At 46.6% G+C, this 24,843-nt stretch overlaps 1 protein-coding gene across 2 annotated transcripts in view; it reads left to right on the top strand.

Moving 5' to 3' along the window:
• The first annotated feature begins 414 nt into the window (after positions 1-414).
• KDM2B (lysine demethylase 2B) overlaps positions 415-24,843 on the top strand; it is an 85,790-nt gene continuing 61,361 nt past the window's right edge. The window contains exons 1-6 of one of the 2 annotated variants that reach the window (XM_054997044.1): positions 415-784; positions 2,007-2,151; positions 3,632-3,710; positions 4,914-4,960; positions 18,427-18,605; positions 19,584-19,690. In XM_054997044.1, the coding sequence (XP_054853019.1) occupies positions 752-784; positions 2,007-2,151; positions 3,632-3,710; positions 4,914-4,960; positions 18,427-18,605; positions 19,584-19,690 (590 nt within the window). In that variant the 5' untranslated portion in view covers positions 415-751. Of the gene's footprint in view, positions 785-2,006; positions 2,152-3,631; positions 3,711-4,913; positions 4,961-18,426; positions 18,606-19,583; positions 19,691-24,843 lie in introns of those variants that run through there. The other variant, XM_054997043.1, reaches the window with a different exon arrangement.

Here is a 24,843-nt window from a genome sequence, read left to right as displayed (position 1 = left end):
CCGCCCTAGCGTGTCGCCCGTTTTGGCGGCGCAGGAGCGGGCGGGCGGGCCGGGCTGAAGGGGCGCTCCCCCCCCCGCCTCCGGCCCTCGCCCGCCCCGCGGCCAGCCCTTTTCTCCCCCGATGCCCATCCCCCCCCCACACCAGCCCTTCTCCTCCGCGGCGCCTGCGTGCTGAAGCGCCGCCCGCGCACTCGTGACCCACCAGCACCCCCCAGGATGAGCACCCACTCGGAGGCGAGCCGGAGCGCCGCCGGGGGCCGGAGCCCGGCTCGCCCCCCCGGGCCCGCCCCGATGTTTACGTTCCGGGGACTCCCAGGACGCCTGCGCGGCCCCCCCGCCTGCAGCCGGGCTGGGCACTGAGCGCCCGCGGACTTGGCCCGAGAACGCCCCACGCAGCGGCGGCGGCGGCGGCAGCAGCAGCAGCGCCTCCGCTTCCGCCTCCTCCCCCCGCGCCCAACTCCGCCCCCCCGGCCCCAAAAAGTCCCGATTCCAAAATCGCCACAACAACAACAAATCCCAACACGAACTTTGCGGAGGCCCGGCGGGCCGGCGGGGGGAGGGCGGGAGGGCCGGCGCGGGGCTGGGCAGAGGCGCTCCATGTGCCCCCGGGGAGCCGGGCGGGGGGACGCGGGGACGCCCCCTCCGCGCGCTGCTGGCCGCCCCCGCCTTCGGGCCGAGCCCAGGAAGCGGCCGAACCTCGCCGGGCCCCGGGAGGAACTGTTGACAATTAAGAGATGAAACTCTTCAAAAGATGGAGGCAGAGAAGGACTCGGGAAGAAGGCTGGTGTGTAGGCGGCTCGGGCTCGGTGCCTGGCGGGGGGCGCGGGGAGGCGAAGCCCCGCGGGTCTCGCCGCGGCCGTTTGGGCGGGCAGGAGCCGGGGATGCCGAGCAGGGCGGGGGGCGTGGAGGGCCGGCTGCCGCGGGCGGGGCGGGGGCATTGTTCAAAGTGCCTGCCCGGGGCCCCCGGGCCCTAACGGGGGGCGGCTGGTGCATTGCAGCCCGAGGCTCGAGGGCTCCTGCGCTCGGTGCCTGCGGGAAAGCAGCGCGGCGCGACTTCGGAATCGCACATGCGGGCTGTTGCGCCGGGGACGCCGCAGCGATGCCCAGCCGCGCCGGCCTCTGTTGCTATGGGCGCCCCCCGCCCTCCTCCGTGGCCGGGTGGATGCCTGCCTGCCTGCCTGCCTGCGCGCCCCTCCCGGAGCCCGGGGCCGGCCGCTCCCGCCCGGAGGGTCGCCCCTGCGCCCGCTTTGTTACTTATTTGGGGCCGGGCCGCGATGCCCCGCGGGGCCCGGCCAGGGCGAGGAGGGCGCCTGGTTGCCGGGGGCGCGGAGCCCCCTCGCCCGAGTTACATAATGCGCCGTGTTTTTTAAAAGGCCGGCTTCCGGTGCGGCCGGGGAAACAGTTGGCTGCTGGCAATTCGGCAGGGCCGGCTGGCTGCAGGTTGCCGGGGGTGGCTCGGCCGCGCCACGCAGGGCGAAAACGCGCGTGGCCTCGGAGGGCGGCCCCCGGGCACGGCGTAGCTCGGCCACTCGCCCTCCTAGCCAGGTGAACTTGCAAGCCAAGTCCCGCGGAGTGCAGCGTGCTGACGCCTCGGATAAGCCGCTGTTCGCCAAGACATGAGCCAGACTTTTTTGCGCAACACTGACTCGCAAGCACGTCTGGATCCCCAACCTAAACCCGAGTCCCCTTCCCACGCGCCTGCGAATTTGGCTTTAAAGCGAGGCGTGGAAAGGAACCCGGAGTGGGCTCACTCCAGCAGCCGGCCCGCCCCCCCAAGGATTTGGAAATCTTGCGGCTTTTTATCCAAATTCACCATAAGTCTTGCCCGGCCTGATAGAAACAAGATAGGCCCGGCGGGGTCCGGGTTGGGGAGACCCCGCCTGCCTTTTTGCTTAATGATCAAAACCCTGAATGTTTGCAAATGACAAGAAAAAAAGGTGGGGGTGTTTTACCGCTTTCCAACGAAATTCTTCTTTCTGCACGTGTGTATGTGGCCGGTCCCGTAGCGATCAATTGGTAGGAGGCTATATGACGAAAACGAAGACCTTTCCGACGTGGAAGAAATTGTCAGCATCCGGAGTTTCAATCTGGAGGAGAAATTAAGGAGCAAAATGTATCGCGGGGATTTCGTTCGGCCCATGGAGGGGAAAGGTACGGATGGCCGCCGGGCCCGGGGCGGGAGGGCGCCTGGTTTCCCGCCGGCCTCGGGGAACCCGACGGCTTCTTGCGCGCCAGTCGCCGGGCGAGCTTCGTATTTCCCGCCAGCATCCCCCATTCCAGGGGATCCGATGACGAAGCCGCGGGGCCGTGCAGGAGGCTGGGCGTGAATGGGGGATTCCCACCCGGAGCGCTTGGCCGGCCCAGCAGCCTCCTGCAGGCGGTGCGGCGCCTGTGCGGGGCAAGGGAGCGTGGCCAGCCGGCCCTAAGGCGCTCCCCGCTGCCTCTTTGGACCGGAATCGGTTGCGCAGCTGCTGGCCCAGTGCTTGGCGGGTCTTGCCCCGCTGCCTTCTCCCTGCTTCTGGGTGACCCCGCTGGGCCTTCCCCAGCATTTGCAGCCCACTGCAAGCCATGAGTTAGTTTGGAATATATAGAAGGGGGGAGGAGTATTGCACTAGGTACATAATCATTTGTATACAATTATTGGGTTAAGTGATCAGCCTGCCTAGATGAGTGAAACATAGAGCAAGGTCCATAAGCTCCCTTTATCCTTCTTGCTCCAAGTCCCTAGGGCTGTGTGATACTGTAGAAGCGATTTTCCTTTGCTGCCACATTAAATTCGTAGGTTTCCGAGTTTTTTTCTTCGGAAGCCATCCTCTTTGGTGGTATGTCTCATGCTTGATCTTTTTGCCCTATTGAATGTCCCTTGAGCAGTTTGAATTCGATTTTTAAAATTGATTTAATTATGGCTGGCCAACTAGGGTTTTTAGTTGATGGATTATCTGCCTTTTAACTAATTGGCCCCTTCAGACAAAATGTTACCAAATCTCAGTGAAGTTGCCTTTTTAGTATTAAGGGGGGGATGGTGGGGGAGTGACCAGTGTTTAAATAATTGTTTAACCTATGAAGCTCTCTGAATGATCTTGAGCCAGTCTCCATCTTTCAGCATAGCCTACTTTATAGGGTTGTTGAGAGGATAAAATGGGAAGGTCAGGATAAAAATGTATTTAAGAAACAAGCTAAAAATATGTAAGATGGAAGGATGTAGAAGATCATTTTCAGTGTAATAAATTTAACAGCTACTATTTTTTGTTACAAGGAAATGCCATTTTAATCTCCCCCCTTATCCTTTTTACAGTAATAAAGAGAATCCATAATCCCTTCACAAGCTATTTAAAATTCACTCTTAATAATGCAAACTTTCATTTAATTCCTTTCAGTTACATTCATTGGTTAAAAGGCAGGGTGATTAGTCAACTGTAAAACATTTTTAACTGATTTTCTTTATAATGATGCATTTTTTTCTGTTTGATTAACAATAAACATCCATTAATAAAGATGTATGGAAGCATGGGTGGGTCACTGTAGTCAAATTTTATGTGTGACAGGAGGAAGAAGAATGTAGTATTGTTTGTAAAAACCTAGTTCCAAAGGAGACTCTTGTTTCCCCCCTCCCCTCTTCATTTTCATCCAGATTTCACTTTTGAGTATGTGCAGCGAGAGGCTCTCCGAGTCCCCCTCGTCTTCAGAAGTAAGGATGGACTGGGAATTAAGTAAGGCAGTGCTCTTAATGTCTCGTTCTACTTATTTATTTAAATGGGAATGCTAGATTGTGCATATTAAAGACTCAGCAAAACACTCTACTCCATCCCCAGCTTCCAAACGTCGTTTTGACTAATCCTTCGTGTCATGTGTGGAAGATGCACAGGTGCTGGCTTTGGTGAATCTCCAAAGCTTAGGGCCCATCATCGGTGAGGGCTCTCTTTAGCCCATGGACTAGTAGTTTGTTCAGCTCCGAGAGTCAGGAGGGAGGATACTTATAGTGCAATCCTGTCTAAGTTTATCAAAATCAATAGGTTTAGGCTGGAGTAACTTTGCTTAGGATGGCGCTGTTAATGAGTTAGGATGGTTAATGAGTTAGGATTTTTAGAGTGGATTCCTGCTTGTTCCTTTACAAATTGTCCTATCTATGCACTTCTGACAGACGTGATTTCTATTGCCTCTGCAACAGATGGAAGAAAAAGCTGCATCTTGTTATGAACTAGGGCCCTTTAGGGGTTTGGGACTGAGCTGTGATTCTAGTGATCATGGGTTCAAATCTTCCCTCTGCCACAAACTCATTAAATGATATTGGGCAACCTTCTCTCAGCCTATCATTTACTGGACGAGGCTAATAACAAGTTACAACCAAGTTACCCTGCAGAGTTGTAGGAATTAATGTAAAATCCTTTGAGTGTTACAAAAAGTGCTGTGTCGATCCTGTATTACCATAAAAGTACTATCATATTCTTTCTTTGCTTCTACTGCTCCAAATCCATGCAATTATTTATACTGCAGTTGATCAGTATAAGAAAGAGGGAAAATGAATTCCTTATTCTGTTGACCTGTGGAACTCATTGCTACAGCATAGCAACATAAAACAACTTTTGAAAATGCATGCATGATTATTTGGAATATGGATGGGTCTATGACTACTGGCCATGATAGCTTGAACTGCAGCCTCTGCGTTCCAAGATGGTTGGCTTCTTTACCCAGCAGATTTGGGAAACTAATGCTCAGCTTATTGCCTTCCCTGTGGCATTTTGCCAGCCCCGTCAGAGATGGAATGCTGTGCAAGATTGCTCTGACCCAAGGCAGCACTTCTTGCATTAATTTCCCCTCATCTGTTCTCTTCTCAGCTCCCTGAATTCCGTTGTCCTAATTGATCTGCTGATAGTACTTAATGTGATTTCCCTCCCCCCCCTTGTTAATTGCAGGATGCCAGACCCAGATTTCACGGTGCGAGATGTGAAACTCCTCGTGGGTAAGTTCTCAGATTTGCTGAAATGTAGAGATGGCGCAGCTTGTGCTTTCAAACGAATCTCTGTTGCAGAAACATCCAAAAGCATTGGGATGTTTGCATATACTTGACAGAAGCTTTGCAAACACATCTAAAGAAAAATGCTCATCTAAAATATTCTTGCTAGCTTGCCTGATCACAAATCCTTGTGTTAAGTAATTTTGTCTTCATTCAAAGGCAGGCTACCTTATAATATTTGGATACTAGCGACAAACAATGGGAGACAGCGGTCACCTCCAGGCCTGCCCGTTTGGAATCTGGCTGGCCTCTAGGGGAAATAGGATCCTGGACCTAGCCTGACCTTCCTGGCTCTTCTTCTCTACTTAATTGTTTAACATTAAAAGAACAACACTTTCCAATTGGCATATGTGGTTTTTCCTGGTCACCTGCTAACAATATTTACTCGCTGTGAGCGAATAGCTGTTTAGAAACTGACCTTCTGATATTTTTCACTCATGTAGCCAGGGCTTTTTTTCAGCTGGAATGCAGTGGAACGGAGTTCTGGAACCTCTTGAAAATAATCACATGGCTGGTGGTCCTGCCCCCTTATCTCCAGACAGAGGGGAGTTTATGCCACGGCACGGAGGGCAATCTAAACTCCCCTCTGTCTGGAGATCAGGGGGCGGGGCCACCAGCCATGTGACCATTTTCTCTGAGGGCAACCCTCTGAGTTCCACCACCTCTTTTCCCAGAAAAAAAGCCCTGCACGTAGCTGCTGTTCTTCTGCTAAGCAGAGGCTGGAGCAGAGATTGGCAGCGTTCTTGACCAAAGTGACAAAAATCCTGTGAAACTTTAGCTTCTCTGTAGTGTGATGTAGAGACTGAAGTTTACTAGCCATGGATGAATGTGTCAGATAGCTGCAGATTCTGGGAATGCATTTTGGAGTAGAAAAAGGAGGATTTTGTAGCCACAGGGACTTGACCGAAAGCCATGCATATGCTAAATAGCGACAGGTATGGATCAACATGTTTCCTATACCAGAGAGGAGACAGCAAAAAATTGGCCAGAGGCCACAGATATTTTCACTGTGGCTACGTTTTTCATATGGTAAGGTAGTGAAATTTTCCCAGACGGAGTTGTCATCGGTGATTGGTTGTTGAACAGCTTTTTGTTGTCTTAAAAGAAAAAGCGCTTTGCTGATAACTCCTTGAGCTGTGAACGTCCTAAATGTATCAGTTATGTATAGGGTACCAGAAGAAGGAGAAGCTGTCCCAAGAATGTCTGGATTCTGCAATTTCTGTAATCCCACATATAATTGCATGTTGCGTATGTTTTTTGTGCTACCAATTGAGAAGGAACAAGTAACAATTAGGGGATATTGAAGCCTTGCTTCCCGAGTCCAAGAAATCCCTCTTGCTCTGCCAGCCCACCGCCTTTTCACCAGGTATTTCCCACATATCATTTTAGCCATAATCTCTAGAAACTTGACTTTAAGAAGACATAAATGCTGAAATTTTCAGAAAACCTGGCCTGTGCCCAGCACTGTGTTCTGTCTGCATGTGTGCATTGTGATTGCAAAATACGCTGCCCTGGTTATACATTGCTACTTACAGCAGCGTGACTGTTGCATTGTGGGGGCTGATGCTGTGATGCAGCAGTGGGTGTTTCTATGTAGCACCATCAGTGGAGACTGCCGTTACAGAGGGCATGAAGACAGTTCACTGCCCCGGATCTTGCAACCTAAAATTTAAGACAGGGAAAACTACTGTGGTGGGGAGGGGGGACAAGTGGAGATGGTGATAAACAGGGAAGAATTAGGTTTTATTCCTGTTACATGAACTTAGGCTCTGTTTCAGAGTTCTTAGCTGTGCTGGGGCAAAGGCTTTGTAAAAGAGATGGGGCTAAGCTGATGGCATAGTTTCCCTTCAGGGGCATGAAGGCAGGTGATCTTGAACCTGACCTTTGCTACACCACAGCATCACCACGGCTGGTGTTAGTGGGTGGTATTGCAGTTTCCAGCCCTGCAGGGATTAGGGGACAGATGAAACCTATAGAGCGCCATCTGGCACCCAAAGTCCACCCGGCTGCTTGGTCTTCAAGCTTCTGTACTACACAGTGGCCCATCTGTTGGTCTCCAGGCCTTCTCTGTTTACAGATAATTACCAGAGGCATTGGGTGTGGCAAGTGAGCCTAGTTTCTGGGCTCCTTTGCCCTTCTGCAGCCAACATACACACCAAGGAGTATGTTGGGGGGGCATTCATTTTGAAAAATGTTGCTCACTGGATATCACCCTGTAGAGACTGACTTTTAAAACTTTAGACAATAGCTTAATTTCAGGTGTTTTTAGATTGTATATGATCGGTGAAGTGATTCTGAGCCCAACCGTTATTAGAAATGGTGGAATAAAAACAGAACTAGATGGGTAGCTGTGTTAGTCTGTCTGTAGCAGTAGAAAAGGGCAAGAGTTCAGTAGCACCTATAAGACAAACAAAATTTGTAGTAGGGTATGAGCTTTTGTGAGTCACAACTCAGTCTATCTGAAGAAGTGAGCTGCAACTCGCAAAAGCTCCTACCCGACCATAAGTTTTGTTAGTCTTATAGGTGTTACTGAACTCTTGCCCTTTTCTACTGCTAAAAATAGAACTGTTTACTAGGAAGTTCCAGAGCTCATCAAAGGAAGACTCAGATTGCTGTAGCTTTAACAACCAACAAGGTGTCCTGAGTTCTCCTTTGTGGATGTGAAAGATACTGTGACCCGGCTGCTGTTTCCAGAACAGCTACGAGCATCTCTGGAGAAGGGTGCGGGTGCATTTTGCCCACTTCTCATCTACGTTTCCTTTGGTGCCATTTCAACATCGAAACCTCATCCTTGGAAATGAGATGTAGTTTATGAACTTGAACTTGTCTCCTTCTGAGTCACACCATTGGTCCCTGTAGACCAATAGAGAGCAAGTTTCAAGTCCAGCAGCACTTTAAAGAGTTAACCCTGGAAACTATGAAGAGTTACATGGAAACTCTTTGTCTTTAAGGTTCTGCTGGACTCAAACCTTGCTCATCTGGTGCAAATTAACATGGCTGTGCACCTGAATCTAGCCCAATAGGGTCCATACCTCTCCAGGGTCTTAGGCACAGCAGGGTCTGTCCCTCTATCTGCTGCCTAGCATCATTTAATGGGAGAAGCCAGCCAGAGACAAAAACTAGGGCCTTCTGTGTGCAAAGCTTGGGCTCCACTGCTGAGTCTGATGGCCAAATATGCATGTTGACAAGCAGGTAAATTTCACAATATTGAGAGCTTTTGTGGTGTTGCAGTTAAAGTGCTGGGCTAGAGAGACCTGGGCTGTGCTCTTTTGGAATATAAGTGGCATAAAGAAAATGAAGTGGTATAAACAACCCAATCAACAGCACTCTAATAGACAATGAAAGATGTGAAAGGATCTCACAGGCAACATACAAGAGCAAAACAAAAAAAAGGGCACCTTTGTCCCTCCCTGGCAGCCACACACGGGAGTATGTTGGGGCTTTCTAGGACCCACACTCAATTCAAGCACAATAACCACACTTAAATGGGCCCAGCCTGTACAGTGAGTGAATGGAGCAAGCTCCATAAAACAGGTCCCAAAATGTTCTGCATTGTATAGGGTATATGTAGCAGCAGATACACAGGGGTTGTTCATCAGGGCCAGTGGTGTGGAAAGGGCTTCCTCAAAGTAGGGAGCTTGCAAGCCACTTGACTAGATGGAGCTCGGACTGCAAACCTGATCCTATATGAAGTCTGTTCTAAAAAATCCTGAGCTAAGACAGTTCTGCAAAGACAATCCCGTGCCCTCTGTACGTTATTTCAGCTGAGCAAATGTGCACGATTTCTCTTGCTTTGCATAATATTCTGCTGTTTCCTACTATTTTGTACTATTGATTGGAAATTGATTTGGTAGTCCGAGGTGAGGAGGGATCGATGTGAGGACCCTGATTACAGGACTGTGTCATATAAGAAATAGCACAGAGAGAGAGCTTGTTACGGATAGAGACTAAATGCTACGCTATTGGATGCTGTCTGCTGATATAGATATGTGCCTGTTAGGGAGTTTCCACTCTGCTAAACCTGCCATGGAAATTAGTTGTGCTTTGTTTCAGATAGATTTCATCTCTGTGCTTGCCTTTAAATTTTTTTTTGCTACCACTCCCTATTCTGTTTCTCTGAATGTCCTAACTGTTGATCATTATTGCACTTTGTTCAGAGAATGTCATAGCTGTTGTGATTATATTGTATTGTCACTTGCAGTGTTGTAATCTGCCTTGAATCTCAGTGAGAACGGTGGACTATAAATAAATAAATAAAATCTTGCCCCAACCCTTTAGGACCTTTTTCTCCCTGACCTTCTGGCGTATGAGATTTCCGCCAGCATTGCTCTCATACTTCACAAACAATAAGGGCCAGAAACTTGATGTTTTGGGTTTGTTTTTTCCAGTAATCGCATTCAGGAAATCGCATTCTGAGCTTAATTCCAAGATCTGTGCATTTTGTTACTATTTTTGCAGAATCGTATTTTATCAGAATGCTGGCTGTGTGACTTTTAAAAATTTGACAAGCAGCTGGTACTACACAGTTGGGCTACTGCAATCCTTGTTCTCCTGGCATGTCCAGAGAGGGCAGGTGGTGCCCACCCATTGGCTGAACTCTGCAAAACAGATCCTTATATTCTTATCAGCAGACTTTTATCTTGCTTTCTTCCGTCTTTAAAATAAAAGGGTACATTTCTGGCTGCTTGTGAGTTCCTTGCATACAGCGTGTAGTTTCAGAGGAGAAAAAAAAGAGAATCGGCGTCTTATCCTAGCCTCCCCCTCATTCAGACAGACCCTGGCTCAGCTGGTTCTATGGCCCTTTCGCCATTGTTTGTTGGTACTAAAAAAAGCGGAGCTAAGAAATGTCAGAGCGTTTCAATGGAGAAAGTGAGGTCGCTTCTCTCTCCATTGTGATTATGTTACTACAGTGTGTTTTACAAAGAGTAGAAGGGAAGTTGCAACAGAATAATAGAGAAATCAGGTGCAGAAAAAGCTTTTTAAAAAAAATTAAAAGAAGCATTTGAGTATCTTGACTACATAGGAAAGATTTAAATGTTTACTGGTATTTCTCAGATGTCTCTTCTTAAACAAGCTGAAGGTAACTTGCATAAGTACTGAAACAGCACAATTAAAATATTTAGAAATGAGAGTACCAAATTATTAGGCATCAGTCCAGAGATAGCAATTTAAGAGCTGAGATGTGTCGGAATGAAAGTAGAAATAGAAACAAATACATTTTGTGGAGGATAAAGCTTGAGAGAAGTAGACCTATGAGTTTCTGTTTGAGGGACTGTCGCACAATGGGTGCACTATTAAAAAATGCTCTTTGCTGTTCAGCCACAGATCAGACTTTTCTAAAGAGGCTTTGATGAGCAGGGAATTATCTTCAGATCTGAGAGTCTGGGGAACAATGTGTTGTGCAGGGGTTCTCCAAGCTCAGAAAAATAAACCCAAATCCTGTTTGTTGTAAAATTGAGGTGTGTATGTGTGTAGATTTTCCAGTCAAAGTTCAGATAATTTCCATTCTGTGCAGCGTGTGAAGGGTTTTGTTTTTAATTGGCATTGTGCTTTTCCTCCTAAGAACTCAGAATGGAACGAACCCCAGATGCACCACTCTATCCTCTCACACAACCCTGCGAGATAGTATAGGCTAAAAGAAAATGACGTGCCCATAACGACGGAGTGAGCTTTGTGGCTGAGAGGGAGTTTGGACCTGAGTCCAGATTTCACTCTCTGTTGTCTGCTTTCTCCCAGCCCTTCCAGGTCTTTGGCTTAGCTGCGGCTTTCTGCCAGGACGTCTGTCAGGCTTGGCAGGCCTCTTGTGTGGTCTCCCTTTTTTGCTTTTAGGATCTCTTTTATGAGCTCGGCACTTCTGTGTCGGCGACTGCAGTGAGAGGCTAATGGAGCTGGCAGTGACCTCTTGTCATCTTTTCTCTTCAGGAAGGGAGCTTTACGGTTTTCTCTTTCCCAGTGCCAGACAAGGTCCTCTGTAGATACCTCGGGCCTGATCCACGTGCCAAGCACGCAGGATGCTGTGAAAACCTTGGAGGGGAGGGAGCTTGGCTGGTGAATCACTTTCTAAATATAGTAATTAGGACAGCTCCGTCTGCCCTGAGAAATCTTCTCTGTTTTTACTGCTGCAGGCCCCAAATTGAGCTTCTCTAGTTACACATGGAGCAGGCAGAGCTGCCTCTTATTACAGCTTTTTAAAAAAAAAATACTTGGTTTTTCATCCTGGCGCTCAACATGCTGTATGTGGATCAGAAGGGTGCTCCAGGGGCACCCCCATCCAGGCACTGCCCAGACCAAGGCCTTGCATAGCTTCAGCTAGGTTCCTCCCAGCCATACTTGGGTTTCATTTCAGAGCTTATCTTTGCCCTTTTTTCCTCCGTGGCTTTTAGAACATTCCTGAAATAAACCTTTTCTGCATGCACGTCTGGTCATTTAGGGAAGAATTGTGGCTTAGTGGTGGGGCACTTGCTTGTCACATGAGAGGGTCCCAAGGTCAGTCCTCGGCATCTCTGTTGATCTCTGGAAGCAGGTGCTGGGCGAGATCAGTTTCAGATGTCTGCAGCAAAACCTGGGTTTGTTGCAGCAGACTGGGCATTGTGCTGTGTTATGCTGAAACGCACTTGTTGGGTCTTCTGGTGGCCCTGATTGAACTGAGACTATGACATGGAAAAACACCTTCACTCCTCTCCAGATGGTGTGGAGGTGTAGGAGTTAGAATGTTAAGACTAGGATCGGGAAGAGCCAGGTTCAAATCCTCACTCTGCCATGGAGCTCAGAGGTCACAGTGGACCAGCCACGCTCTCTTGAAGTAATGTACTTTCCAGGGGTGATTTGAGCATAAATTGAAGGCACAGAGGAGCTATGACTTAATGGTATAGTGGTGGAGAGTGACCTCAAGTCAAAGCTGACTTATGGCAACCCCTGGCGGGATTGTCATGGCAAGAGGCGGTTTGCCATTGCCTGCCTCTGCAACCCTGGTCTTTGTTGGATGTTTCTCTTCCAATTACTGCTAAAAGCCGACCCTGCTTAGCCGTCTGTGATCTGACGAGATCAATCTCACCTGGGCTATCAAGGTCAGGGTGGCTTAATGGTATAGTATCTGCTATATCTATTTGGGTATGCATCCTAAGCAACTTACAGCATCATATGCCGCTCCTGCGTTTTATCCTCAAGAGCTGAAAGAGAGCGCTGAAAGAGAATGACTGGCCCAAGTCATCCAGCAAGCTTCCAAAGCAGAGTGGGGGATTTGAACCAGGCTTTCCCAGATCCTACTTTAACATTAACCGCTACACCTGCTGGCTCTCTGCTAGGAGATGTTTGGAAAGATAATTCTCAGGCTGCAACCCGGGATGCTGTTAACAAAGGAAACTACTGAGTTAGATGGGCCAGTGGTCTGACTTGCTGTGTCTCTGCCATTTCCCCAGCAGTTTTTGGTCTGCAACTCCCTTGACAATTCTTACCTCATGTTATCCTAAATTATTACATGGAGGCCACAAAAGGTCTGCAAAGCGGGGAACTTTCCTACTCGCATCTAATTTATGCTGGCCACTTGCAGTGCCCTGAGCCTAGAGCTTTGTACGGATCAGCTTGGGCGAGAGGTACCAGTGATAGGGGGCCTTCAGGCAGCTGGCCCTGCTGTTCAGATCTCAGGCTGCAGTGGCTACAGAGTGCTTGTGGAGTGGATGCTCTGTTGCTGGGAGTTGTGGTTAAAGACACGTGCTGCCTTCTGTGAAAGTAAAGCAATGCAATCCATCTACTAAAATGCCAGTCTTTACATAACCCAGGGCTGTTGGATGTTAACTAGCTGGAAGAACTTCCACACAAATAATTCCTTTTTTTTTCTTTACAAAAAAAGGAATGAGTCAAATATTCCTCTTCTAGTAAATCTCCTTCATGGTTAGTTGGAAGTGCAGCTATGGTCTCTTGCATCTGGCCTTGTATTATAGATCCAGAGGAGTTAGCCATGTTAGTCTGTAGTAGCAAAATCAAAAAGAGTCCAGTAGCACCTTTAAGACTAACCAATTTTATTGTAGCATAAGCTTTCGAGAATCACAGTTCTCTTCGTCAGATGCATGGAGGGCAAAAAGAAACTGGTCAGATATAGATGCAAACAGTTCCTTCTGATATCTCCATATCAGAAGGAGCTGTTTGCATCTACTCCGCCCTCCCTTCTCCTCCTCTATATCTGACCAGTTTCTTTTTGCCCTCCATGCATCTGACGAAGAGAACTGTGATTCTCGAAAGCTTATGCTACAATAAAATTGGTTAGTCTTAAAGGTGCTACTGGACTCTTTTTGATTTTGTCCTTGTATTGCATCCAGTTTTCTTTTCGGTGACAAGGTTCCTTGTAAAGTTTAAAATGCGATGAGGAGGCCTGGCAGGCCTTGGGTTCTGACCCACGCACAGGTGGCGAATTGGCCCATTTAAAAATGGCAGCAGCGTCACAGTTGCCCAGGTGATGAGGTATGGCTGGTGGTATCTAGATCGGGCGACATCTGTATGGCCTCTTGTGTTGCAAAGCAGCTCTCTGCCAGCTGCTGTGGCACCATCCCAAGAGATACAGATACTTTTGCCAGCTGGCTGGCTTGAAAGGCTGAGCGGGTGTGTCTTTGGCCCCCTTCATTCTGCCCTTAAATAAGCTGGTGCAGGCCTTGGATGGTTAGCCAGGAGCCAGGGGTTGTGTGTTGGTCTTTTGGCCAGTGGATAGATCCTCACATAGCCAAGCAAACATGGTCTGAATCAGGGCTTTTTTTTCAGCTGGAACGTGGTGGAACGGAGTTCCGGAACCTCTTGAAAATGGTCACATGGCTGGTGGCCCCTCCCCCTGATCTCCAAACAGAGGGGAGTTTAGATTGCCCTCTGTGCTGCTGGAGCGGCGCGGAGGGCAATCTAAACTCCCCTCTGGAGATCAGGGGGCGGGGCTACCAGCCATGTGACCATTTTCTCCGAGGGCAACCCACTGAGTTCCACCACCTCTTTTCCCAGAAAAAAAGCCCTGGTCTGAATTATGCTTTTCTGAAACCTCAGAGACAGGCCTGAGTGACAGGGCTGAGTAGGATCTCATTGCATCCTTCTATAAGGTCGCCAACTTTGGCTTGGGAAATTCCTGGAGATTTGGGGGCAGTACCTGAGGAGCATGGAGTTTAGGAAGGGGGAGGGAACTTAGTAGGATGTGGTGCTGTGGCCTCTGAAGGTGCCATTTCCTCCAGCAGATAATGATCTGTGTAGTTGGGAGATAAGATGCAATTCCAAGAGAACTTCAAGTTTTGCCCGGAGGTTGGTAATTCTCCCCTTGGATCACCTGATCTCTGCTGGATAGGAAGTTTCTTTGTTATTTTTGTCTGCCTTTCTCACTGAGATGCAAGGTGGATTACATCGTGTAAGTCAATATGATCAACGGCTGGGACATTCAACAAATACAATAGGGTATGGATTGTAGACATTTGAAAACAAGCATAGATCCAAATACAGATATGAAATACTGCAGAAACAAAACATAAGTAATTTGACATGAACGTATTATACAATATGGAAACTCCCAGTAGGAGCATATCTTCTCCAACAGATAGTACCCAGTAGTATAGTCTTCAGGCCCTGTACCTTTACCAAGCCATCTGTCTCATCCATTTCTTACAGCACAGGCCTATTACTTGAGTAAAAAGTCCGCAAAAATACTTCAGATTAGCATTGTTTGAAGAAAGCCAGGAGACTGAGAGCTTTCCTGACCTCTTCAGACAGGCCACTCCTTAAGGTGTCTTCCGTCAGAGAGAATGCAGTTGTATGGGCAGCAGTTGATATTGCCCATTTTCAGGGTGGTAACTGCAGAAGGTTTTGTTCAGATGAGCAAAGCTGCCATGGCGGAACATAGGAAAAGAGGTGGACCTGCAGATATGAGGGGCCAAGGCCATGAAAGCCTTTGTGTGTAATAGCCAAAACTTTGAATTGACCCTGGTAACCGATGGGTAGCCACTGGAGTGATTGCAGAATTGGAATAATATACATGCTCCGCCTAGTTTCTGGTAATAATTGAGCTGCATTGTGTTGTACTATCTGGAGGCCTATGTAGACTAGACTATGCAGACTATGCATTACAGGAGACTAGTCTTGATGTTACCATAGTGTGAATCTCTGTGGCCTGACCAGCCCTTTCAAGGTAGGAGGTTATCTTCCAGGCTAGTTGGAATTGGGAGAAGGTTTTTTTGCCGCTACTCTGGCAGCAATGCTGGATCTACTAGAACCTCATGGCTCTTAACTAAGTCTGCAAGGGTCAACTGAACCTTGTTGAAAGTGGGAAGCACATTGTTCTTCAAGATTTCCACCTTCCCAACCAGCATCATTTCCATTTTGTCTGGGTTCAGGTTCAGTTTGTTTGCTTTCAGCCATTTGACCACAACTGTCAGGCAGTGACTTAGGACCTCTACTGCATCACCAGGGGATTCGGATAGTGAGATATAGAGCTGGGTATCATCAGCATATTGATGATCTCCAATTCCAAAGTTATGAATGATTTCTATTGAGGGATTTACATACGGGTTGAATAACTTGAGGGATAAGATTTTGCTCTATGGAACCCTACAAGATAATTCCCACACAGAAGATGGCTGGTCTCCAATGGCAGTCCTTTGAGTCTGTTCCATGAGGAACTATTTAAGCCAGTCTAAGGCACATTCCCTGATACCTATTTCTGGTTCCAAATTGGCTCAGTAGGATGGCTTGATCTACTGTATCAAAGAGTGCAGATAGATCCAGAAGGAGCAGCAAAGAAGCATGGCCTTTGTCTACATTCAAACAGAGATCATCACCTAAAGCCACCAGAGCCATCTCTATTCCATAACCGGTATACAAATTACCTAAGAAGGCCTGGAGTTGGTCAGCTATTGCTCTCTCAATCACTTCGCTCAGAAAGAACACGTTGTAGTTATTTCCAGGCTACCAGCAGTGTGGTACTGCTACATGGTTCAAACCAGTCCAGAGGTTCCTGCTACGTGCAAGTTTCCATAGTGACACAGGGAGAAAGGTGCTGGCTCCTCGCTGCTTGAGTCCCAGCTTTGAAGCAGTTAGTATCTTAGTGGCGAGCGCACTAGAGCCAGTCTCCTTCAGCCAAGATTCCTCAGTCCCAGATCCAACCTACCTTTGCCTGCTTCTCCCCTTATTTTTCTACTCTTCCTGTAGATTTTATCTGTAGCTCTGCCCATGAAACCTATCCACTTCCCAGTCAGATTCACTGAAAAAATCCCCCTTCTAACATCAGCTAGCCAAACACCAGACATCCTCCTTGGGGTACACCTGCCTGCCAACTTTCCTTCTGACATCTTAGCAGTCGTATTGGCTCAGAAAAGAAACCTTGTTTCTGTGTTTCAACCATTTCACAGGTTATGGTCTAAGAGTATACAAACACAGTAACGTTTGAAGAAGCTGTAGGTACTTACGTCCCTACAGTGGTGCATGCTTGCTGGTTAACTGCAGTCAGCTGCCCATGTGGTGGAAGGGAATAGTTTGTCATGGGTGATTCAGACATGGCAGCATGAACCCTTAATTCATAACATCTGAAGCATTCCTTGGAAGTACGCCCATGCCTTTCTTCTCAGGTTAATACCGAGTTCATTTTAGAGAGGGCAGCTTGACCCAATGACATCACCTGGATTTTAGAAGCAACGAAAGGGGTTGGGGTTGTTTCGTGATACTGGCTGTGATTTTGCTGTCAGGGAAAGAGGCTAAAAGGGCCTTGCTGAGAAAAGAGAGGATTGGCATCGCTATAAATCAGTAGGTTGTCTTGGAATGCTTTTCAAAATCACTTCCTGGCTGTAATGAAAACCAGTTTGCTCAGCTGCGCTCATAATTGTAAAGAGCTGCACAAGGCAAGTTCAAAGCATTTAAGGTAGGAATATGAGAGGTGACTCATCTAAAGCTTGTTTTCGTAGCAGTTTTTGTATATTAAGAAACACTCAAAAAGGGTAGAAGTCTAAGGATTGACTATGCTGATCTGAGCCCTCCCCCCTCACTAGGAGTATAAGCATAGTCCTCCTGGATCAGTCCAAAGGTCCATCAAGTCTAGCTTGTTTTTGGTAGTGATAAGCCAGATACCCCCAGATGGCCCCCGAGTTTTGCCCTCTCTCCACACAACTGGTATGGAGAGGTACACTCCCTCTGAACATGGAGGGTCCATTTAGTCCTTGTGGCTAATAGCCATTGCTGGCTCTGCTCTTCATGAATTTGTCTAACCCCCTTTTAAAGTTATCTAAGCTAGTGACCATTGCTACATCCTGTGGCAGTGAGTTCCTCAAGTTAATGATGTGTTGTGCACATAAGTACTTTTCTTTGACATGAATTTGTTGCTTATCCATTTTGTTGGGTGCCTCTGAGTTCTAGTTTCTTGGATGGAGGAAGAAAAGGGTCACTCTTTCCAGACTGTGCAGAGGTTTATAAAACTCTCTGTCCCTGTCCCCCATTTAGTTAACTTTTTACCTAAGTTAAGGTTAAGTGGAAGAAGGCAAGACCAGAACAAGGATTGTGCAGAGATACAGCGGGTACTCACCTTTGAGGGTAGGGCTTTTGAATTTTCAGAAGCCTTTAATGGGTTTATTTCTTGTGGCACGGTGTGGAGTTCTCTCACAGTGCATTGCATGGGAATTACTGAGCTGTGTGTGAACCACAGACGCCTGTTCTTCACGTCAGCCTTGCTGTGACATTGCAGGGTCTGGCAAGAGACAGCCCGGGGAACAGGGAATTGGATGAATGGATCCTCCTGTGTTCTTTAATGCCCTCTGGTGGGTACAAAGCTGCATTCTATTTATTCCTTCCTTTTAATGTATTAGAGCCTTTCCTGCTAGAGGTTGGGTGCCTGTTAAGGAGGAGCTTCCCCTCTTCTTTGCTGCTAGGGATCTCATTTCACCCCAAGTATAGTCAGCTGGGGGCAAGGAAAATATCCCCTGACACAGCCCCAGAAATGGCAGTAAACAGGATGAAGGCGCCTCATTTCCATCGAAAGACTGATATTCTGGTTACATTTCTCCAAAAAGCCAAAAACGCCATTCTTCAGGCTAATCCAATGACATATAATGTGCAAGCTTTCATGTTCCCCAGAACTCTTCATTGTCTTGCCTGTCAGAAGTTCCACCATATCTTGGCATGAGAGGGTCTTAAGATAATGACTTGAAATATCTTCTTCCCTCTCTCTCTTTATTTTTTAACATATATGGCCTGTTGAAGAGTTCTGGGGAACGTGAAAGCTTGTCAACTGTTGTGTGTCATTGGGTTGGTCCTGATCAAGGTATTATATGGAACAGGTGCTTTGGCTTTTTGGCTTTTACTTTTGGATCCACATGGCTGCAAGCAACATGTCTATTTTTTTTATCTGTCTTGCAGCTTAGGAAAACTTGTGGTTGTATTTTCTTCAATGTGTGTCCAACGTTTTCCAGGGAGCCGTCGGATTGTGGATGTGATGGATGTGAACACACAAAAAGGCATCGAGATGAGCATGTCCCAGTTTGTGCGCTATTACGAAACACCAGAGTCTGAACGTGAGAAGCTCTACAACGTGATCAGCCTGGAGTTCAGCCACACAAAGTTGGCGAGCATCGTCAAACGACCAAATGTGGTGTGTTGGTGCTTTCTTTGCATGTTTTGGCTTTTTGGTTCATTGTGAATGTGTGATTGGGAGTTTGGTCTATGTGGGGTAGTAGGTAGAATATTGAGATTAGGACAGAAAGGTCCAGATTCAAGACCTCAGTCACCTGTGAAGCTCAGCCTAACCTACCTCACAGAGTTGTCGTGCGGAGAAAAAGGAGGAGGCAAGAAATGAGATCTATGTATGCCACCTGGAGGTCCTTGGAGGAAGGCGAGAATAAAACAGATTTTGTTTAAATACGTGTATGAATATCAGAAGCTATTAAAAACAAGCCAGTGTGTAAAACAGCTGCCTAAAAATGAAATAAATAAAACAAACTTGAAAGCAGACCATAAAAATAGCTTAAAGATTGAACCCCTCCATTAAAAAGCTTTGGTTAAAAGCAGTGCTTTGGTCTGGTGCCCAAAGGAGAGTCAGGTAAGTGCTGGATGAGACTCAAGGTAGGCAGTGTTCAAGAGGTGAGGGGCCACCTCTGAAAAAGCCCCATCTCTGGTCATCTGCAGACAGGGCTACAGGACAGGGCTTGCAAAGAGGATCTTAAATGGAAGGCAGTAGGCAGTTCCCAGCCCCAAGACATTTATAATCCATAAATTAACATACAAAGTCAAACGAGAGGGAGAGGGAAGCAAAGGTAAATGGAGGAAAAGAAAATATACTGAATCCCACCCCAGAACTTAAAGGAACATTCCAGTTGTTGCTGGGTATTTAATTTACATATTCTGTACTGGTTGCAAAATTTGGGTTTATTGGGTGCTGGGTTTTGATTTATTGGGCCAAAGACTTACAGTGTAATCCTAAGAGCTACCCCAGTCTAAACCCATTGATTTCAGTGGGCTTAAACTGGAGTAACTCTGTTTAGGATTGCACTGTTAATCTCTTTTTAACCTGAGAGAAGAGGCTTTTCCACAACATTTATAGTCTCACTCTTGACTTCCAATGCTTTTCCAGGTGGACTTAGTAGACTGGGTGGACAACATGTGGCCCCGCCATCTGAAGGAAAGACAGACAGATGCCACCAATGTCATTTCGGAGATGAAGTATCCCAAAGTTAAAAAGTAAGTTTCTGGCTACGATTGCATCCCTCACTGTTAAATTTCTGCGGGTGTTAAGTTTTAGAAGACTCTTCAGCTGAGCGGTCAGCAGAATGTCTGGCTGCAGATTTGGTTGAACTTCGCCACTTCAGACTGCAGGTTTAAGTGTTGGGTTACAGGCAGCCAAATGATGAGTAAGTACCTGCAAGATGGGAGAGCAATGTTGCCAAGATTTGTTTGTTCAAAGTCCAAGGTGCCGTGCAGAAAGGGTGGTGTGAAGCAGGGTCATTATTGGGACCAAGCTGATGCATCAGTCCAAGTAAGTCGGGAGTGGCATGCAGGAGATAGGTAGAGATAGACTCAAGATCTAGGAAAGCCAGGCCACAGAGATAGGGTGAAGTCAGATCCTGATTCCTGACATGGCTGATTTGGATACTTCCCATATTTTAAAAAAAATCCTCCCTAACTGTAGAAATCCAGGATATCAAGGCGAAAGTTCTAGCCTTCTTTCTGTTGTGCTAGTTTTTAGAAAACGTGCAGCAGTGTTTTTAAAAACATGTAGTACATATAAAAATAGACCACTGGTCCATCTAGTTCAGTATTGTCCGTTTTCACTAGTATTAACTCTCCAGGTTCTTGGGCAGAGAAAGGTCTTTCCCAGCAGCAGTTCCCTGAAATCCTTTAATTGGAAATGCTGCCAGGGATCAAAACTTCTGCATGTAGATGGGGTGATCAGTCTCTGTATCCATTTTCATCCTGCCCTCCTTCCAAGGAGCTCAGGGCAGCCCCGTTGTGGCCGCAGAAGGCTTACGCTGGAATAAAATGTTGTTGGTCTTTAAGGTGCCGCTAGATAGTGTGGCCCTGCTTCATCCTAGTCTTTCTGCACCTCACTGGCTCTGTACCACTGAACCACAGCCCATCCTCAGGTGATTATTCAAAAGGACACTGCCACGCCTGCCTTCTGAGTCCCAAGAGGGGTAGTCCAGTTCCCCTCCCAATAAGCAGAGGTTTGCTGTCCTTTGAGCCATTTCTCCGCAACTCAGTAGTCCTATTTTAAGAAAACGTGTTTGGAGGTAACGTTTGGGGCTGAATCTGTTGGCTTCTTTGCTGCAGTTCATTTCTAGCAAAGGACTGAGTTTTTGATTGTTGGCTTTTGGCATTTATTTAGTGGTTTCTGCGTTGCCTTATTGATTATGGCTTTACCATATTTACTCAAAGGGAAGACAGCCCTGAATATAAGACAACTCCACCCTTAAAAATGGTACACGCACAAAAAATTATTACTACAAATAACCAGGGCTTTTTTTCAGGGGGAACGTGGGGGAACAGAGTTCCGGAACCTCTTGAAAATGGTCACATGGCTGGTGGCCCCGCCCCCTGATCTCCAGACAGAGGGGAGTTTTGATTGCCCTCCACGCCGCCGAGCGGCACGGAGGGCAATCTGAACTCCCCTCTGTCTGGAGATCAAGGGGCGGGGCCACCAGCCATGTGACCATTTTCGCCGACGGCAACCCACTGAGTTCCACCACCTCTTTTCCCAGAAAAAAAGCCCTGCAAATAACTGTAACATATATGCAGGTGTAAGATGGCCTCTTTTGTGGTGGCATACTTGTGGGCGGGAAGCACTAGTCTTGCATTTGAGTAAATACTATATTTTCCTGTTCCTTAAAATATTTCAATGTGTTTGATTTTCCCTTTGGCTAAGCTGAAAATATTTTTGATTAAGATATCTGGAATTTTCTTAACCCATTCTCCACAGAAAAGGTTTTGTTTTTGTTTTATTTTGCAAAGAAATGCAAGTATGTGTGCTGAGAAATCATGTCCCTGCACTCGGTGTTACCAGATGGTTTCGCGCCTGGAATGTTTTTGTTTTTGAAATGTTTGTTGCTATATTATGATGTGCGAAGGGGTTTTGTGATACTCGGTATAGTGGTAGTAGTGAAGTCTCTGGCATTGAGTGGGTTCAGATACACGCTTGTCACAGAGGGGCTAGGACAATCTGAAGCAGGGGCTGGTGCTGATCTGTTGTGATTGTAGATAGGGTTATGGAAGGCAGAGGTCATGGGCAGAGGCAGTGTTGAAGGCTTTCCCATAAAGGTAGGAGCCCTGTGGTGCAGAGTGGTAAGCTGCCATACTGTAGCTCAAGCTCTGCTCATAACGTGAGTCTGATCCTGGCGGAAGCCGGGTTCAGGTAGCTGGCTCAAGGTTGACTCAGCCTTCCATCCTTCCGGGGTCGGTAAAATGAGTACCCAGTTTCCTGGAGGTAAAGTGTAGATGGCTGGGGAAGGCAATGGCAAGCCACCCCATAAAAAGTCTGCCAAGAAAACGTCATGGTGCAATGTCCTCCCATGGGTCAGTAATGACTCGGTGCTTGCACAGGGCTTGCCTATAACAGCTGGGAAGGCTTGCTCATAACAGCTGGGAATCTTGTTCAACCACTTCTCTGAGCTCTCACTAGACGTTGCACACTTTCAATATACCTTTGCAATCGTGAGGGCTAGACATGTATTTTCTTTTAATGGAAGATAAAATACTAAGGAGGTTGAATTCTGTGTCCATTGTTAGTATTTATTTTTGCACGCTCCTATGAAATCTTTGTACGTGCCCATACTGCCCCCAGTAATAATGCCTATTTCTAGTGAAACATGCTGTGTTCTATATCTGGTGCTAAGTTGATTTTCTCCAACAGAAAGCAGGCCAGCGGGGAAAAAGAAAGAAAGAAAACAAGTAGCAGCCGTGGTGGTGGCTTTACAAACACAGATGGTATCGTCAGATACTAATGTTTGGTTTTTGGCTGCAGCCTGCACAATTCTGTGCAAAGGGATGGAATTAGGGATTATTCCATCTGTTGTGCTGGTTCAGTTACAGACCTAGAGAAAGTACAGAGGGTTGACCTGGATTTGCCCCATTAACTCTTTATCATCCTCCCCAGTCCCCCTTTCGTTCTTCAATGTTTTGAATATTATAGCAGATTCCTTCAACCAGGCAGAAGGGGGGGGGTGATTTGCTTCCCACTAAAGCAGAAATTCCCAAACCATGTGCTGTAAGAAAACCACTACCATGTCCTGAGAAATAAATAAGTGATTAGAAGACTCAGTGAATTCCAAAGTACTTAGTCACAAAGGAGAATACTTGCCGTCTCTGCAGGTTCTCTGGTCTGTCCTTCCTCCCGTTTGCAATCAGCCTTCTTACAGACAGGTCTTTTTCAGCATTGGGAATGATTTCATTATTTGGTCACTGAGCAGGCAGAGGTGCTGTGGAATTATCTGCCCTCAGAAGAGTCTGCCCATTGCAACTCTGTGTGAGTAACTTGACCTTGCCAATCAGAGGTACCCCAGTCTAATGACTTGTGCAGAAGCACAGAAGGGTGGGCTACTGAGAGTGATTGATTCTTCTATATATTTTAAAAGTTAAAATTCAAAAAGCAGAAGATACTCGGTGTAGCGGTGATGGTGAAGCCTCTGGCCTTTTAAATAGGTATGCGTGAGGGTTTACATGACAGTCAGTTGCCTCTTATTGTGGTCAAATATTGTCCAATATTTCATGCCCGAGAATGCCATTGTGTAGGTGGGAGCTTGGTTTTCCATTTCTTTATGGTGTCATGTGTAAGAATCACTGCCTTTTGTTTTGTAGTAGTTGCAGTTACTTTGCTAAATCAAAAAGAGTCCAGTAGCACCTTTAAGACTAACCAATTTTATTGTAGCATAAGCTTTCGAGAATCACAGTTCTCTTCGTCAGATGCATCTGACGAAGAGAGCTGTGATTCTCGAAAGCTTATGCTACAATAAAATTGGTTAGTCTTAAAGGTGCTACTGGACTCTTTTTGATTTTGCTGCTACAGACTAACACGGCTAACTCCTCTGGATCTATGACCATGGAAAGTTACTTTGCTTTATTTCTGTTTTAAGGTCTTTACATTTTTAAAAGTAGGCTCATATTTTGGTGCTCTGGGATAAAAGACCCAGCCGGTGAATCATTCACATTTATAGGTACATTACCTAATCTAGCCCATTACAGTTTTTTTTAAAGGCAATTTCATTGTTTCACAGTCACAGTGAAAAATTTGCTTGCAATTTAAATGTTTTGATGACTGAGGTATCTTTTGCTTGCTCTAGTGGCTTTAAAAATACTTGACTGGTGACCAAATCTTTTTTGACTCCTTAAATGCCTAACCTTAGCCTCCAATTTTAATTTATATTTTAAAAAAGCATCTTTCAGCTGTCAGAAATTTTGGATTTGCACTGTGCTCAGTGCTGCATATTTTCAAATGCAGCCAGCATCATTTCAATTTTTGTTTGCCAGTATGTAGTGGATGCCAGAGCACAGCTGGTGGCTGTTTCAGCACTCAATTGACTTTAAATGTGAAAAATCTTGAGTCAGTCTATTCTCTCCCCTGCCCCCATAACAGAAAGACTTTTTCCAGTGCAAAAGATAAAAGATGCAATCCTAGGAACTCTTAACTTGGGAGTAAGCCCTAAAGGAAGTAAACGTGCATAGGATTTGCTGCAAAAGGGCTGCCTCAGGACATAACTGTGCACAGTTAATGAGATAATAATAACACACTTTGTAAACCTCTCTGAGTGGGTGTTAAGTTGTCCTGAAGGGCAGTATAGAAATTGAATGTTGTTGTTAGCGCCTTAGATAAGAAGAGTTAACTTTCTTGCAGTGTTTCTGGTGACATATGGTCAGTTTTCTTGCAAGTAATTAGGCTGACAACATGGTGACCTTACGGAGGAACAATTAAAGAGGCTGGATATCTTGGTAAAATTTTGTCTGTAACATACCAATGTTGGGTTCCGATCTTGCCCGCTTCAGCTGTTTTTGTTGGTGGCAGTGGTCAAAGCTTCCAGGAAGGTGCTGGGTCTGTAATGACTTTTTAAGGATGTTGCTAAAGAAGCAAGGACAAAAAATTGTGTGTGCAACGTTTTATTTATTTATTTACTTCATTTATACGTTGCCTTGCTCCCCAATGGAGACTCCGAATGGTTTACATCAGTCTCTTCTTCATTTTATCCTCCCATCAACCCTGAGAAGCAGGTTATTCTGAGAGGCTGTGACTAGCCCTTGGTCACCCAGCAAGCTTTCATGGCAGAGTTGGGATTCAAGCCTGGGTCTCTCAGATCCTAGTCTGACTCTGTAACCACAATATCACAACGTGGTGCTGTATTGCCTGGGAA

The sequence above is a fragment of the Eublepharis macularius genome, chromosome 13, assembly GCF_028583425.1.
Source record: "Eublepharis macularius isolate TG4126 chromosome 13, MPM_Emac_v1.0, whole genome shotgun sequence".
NCBI lineage: Eukaryota > Metazoa > Chordata > Lepidosauria > Squamata > Eublepharidae > Eublepharis > Eublepharis macularius.
The sequence above is the reverse complement of the archived record's forward strand: the minus strand, read 5'-3'. Positions and strand labels throughout refer to the sequence as shown.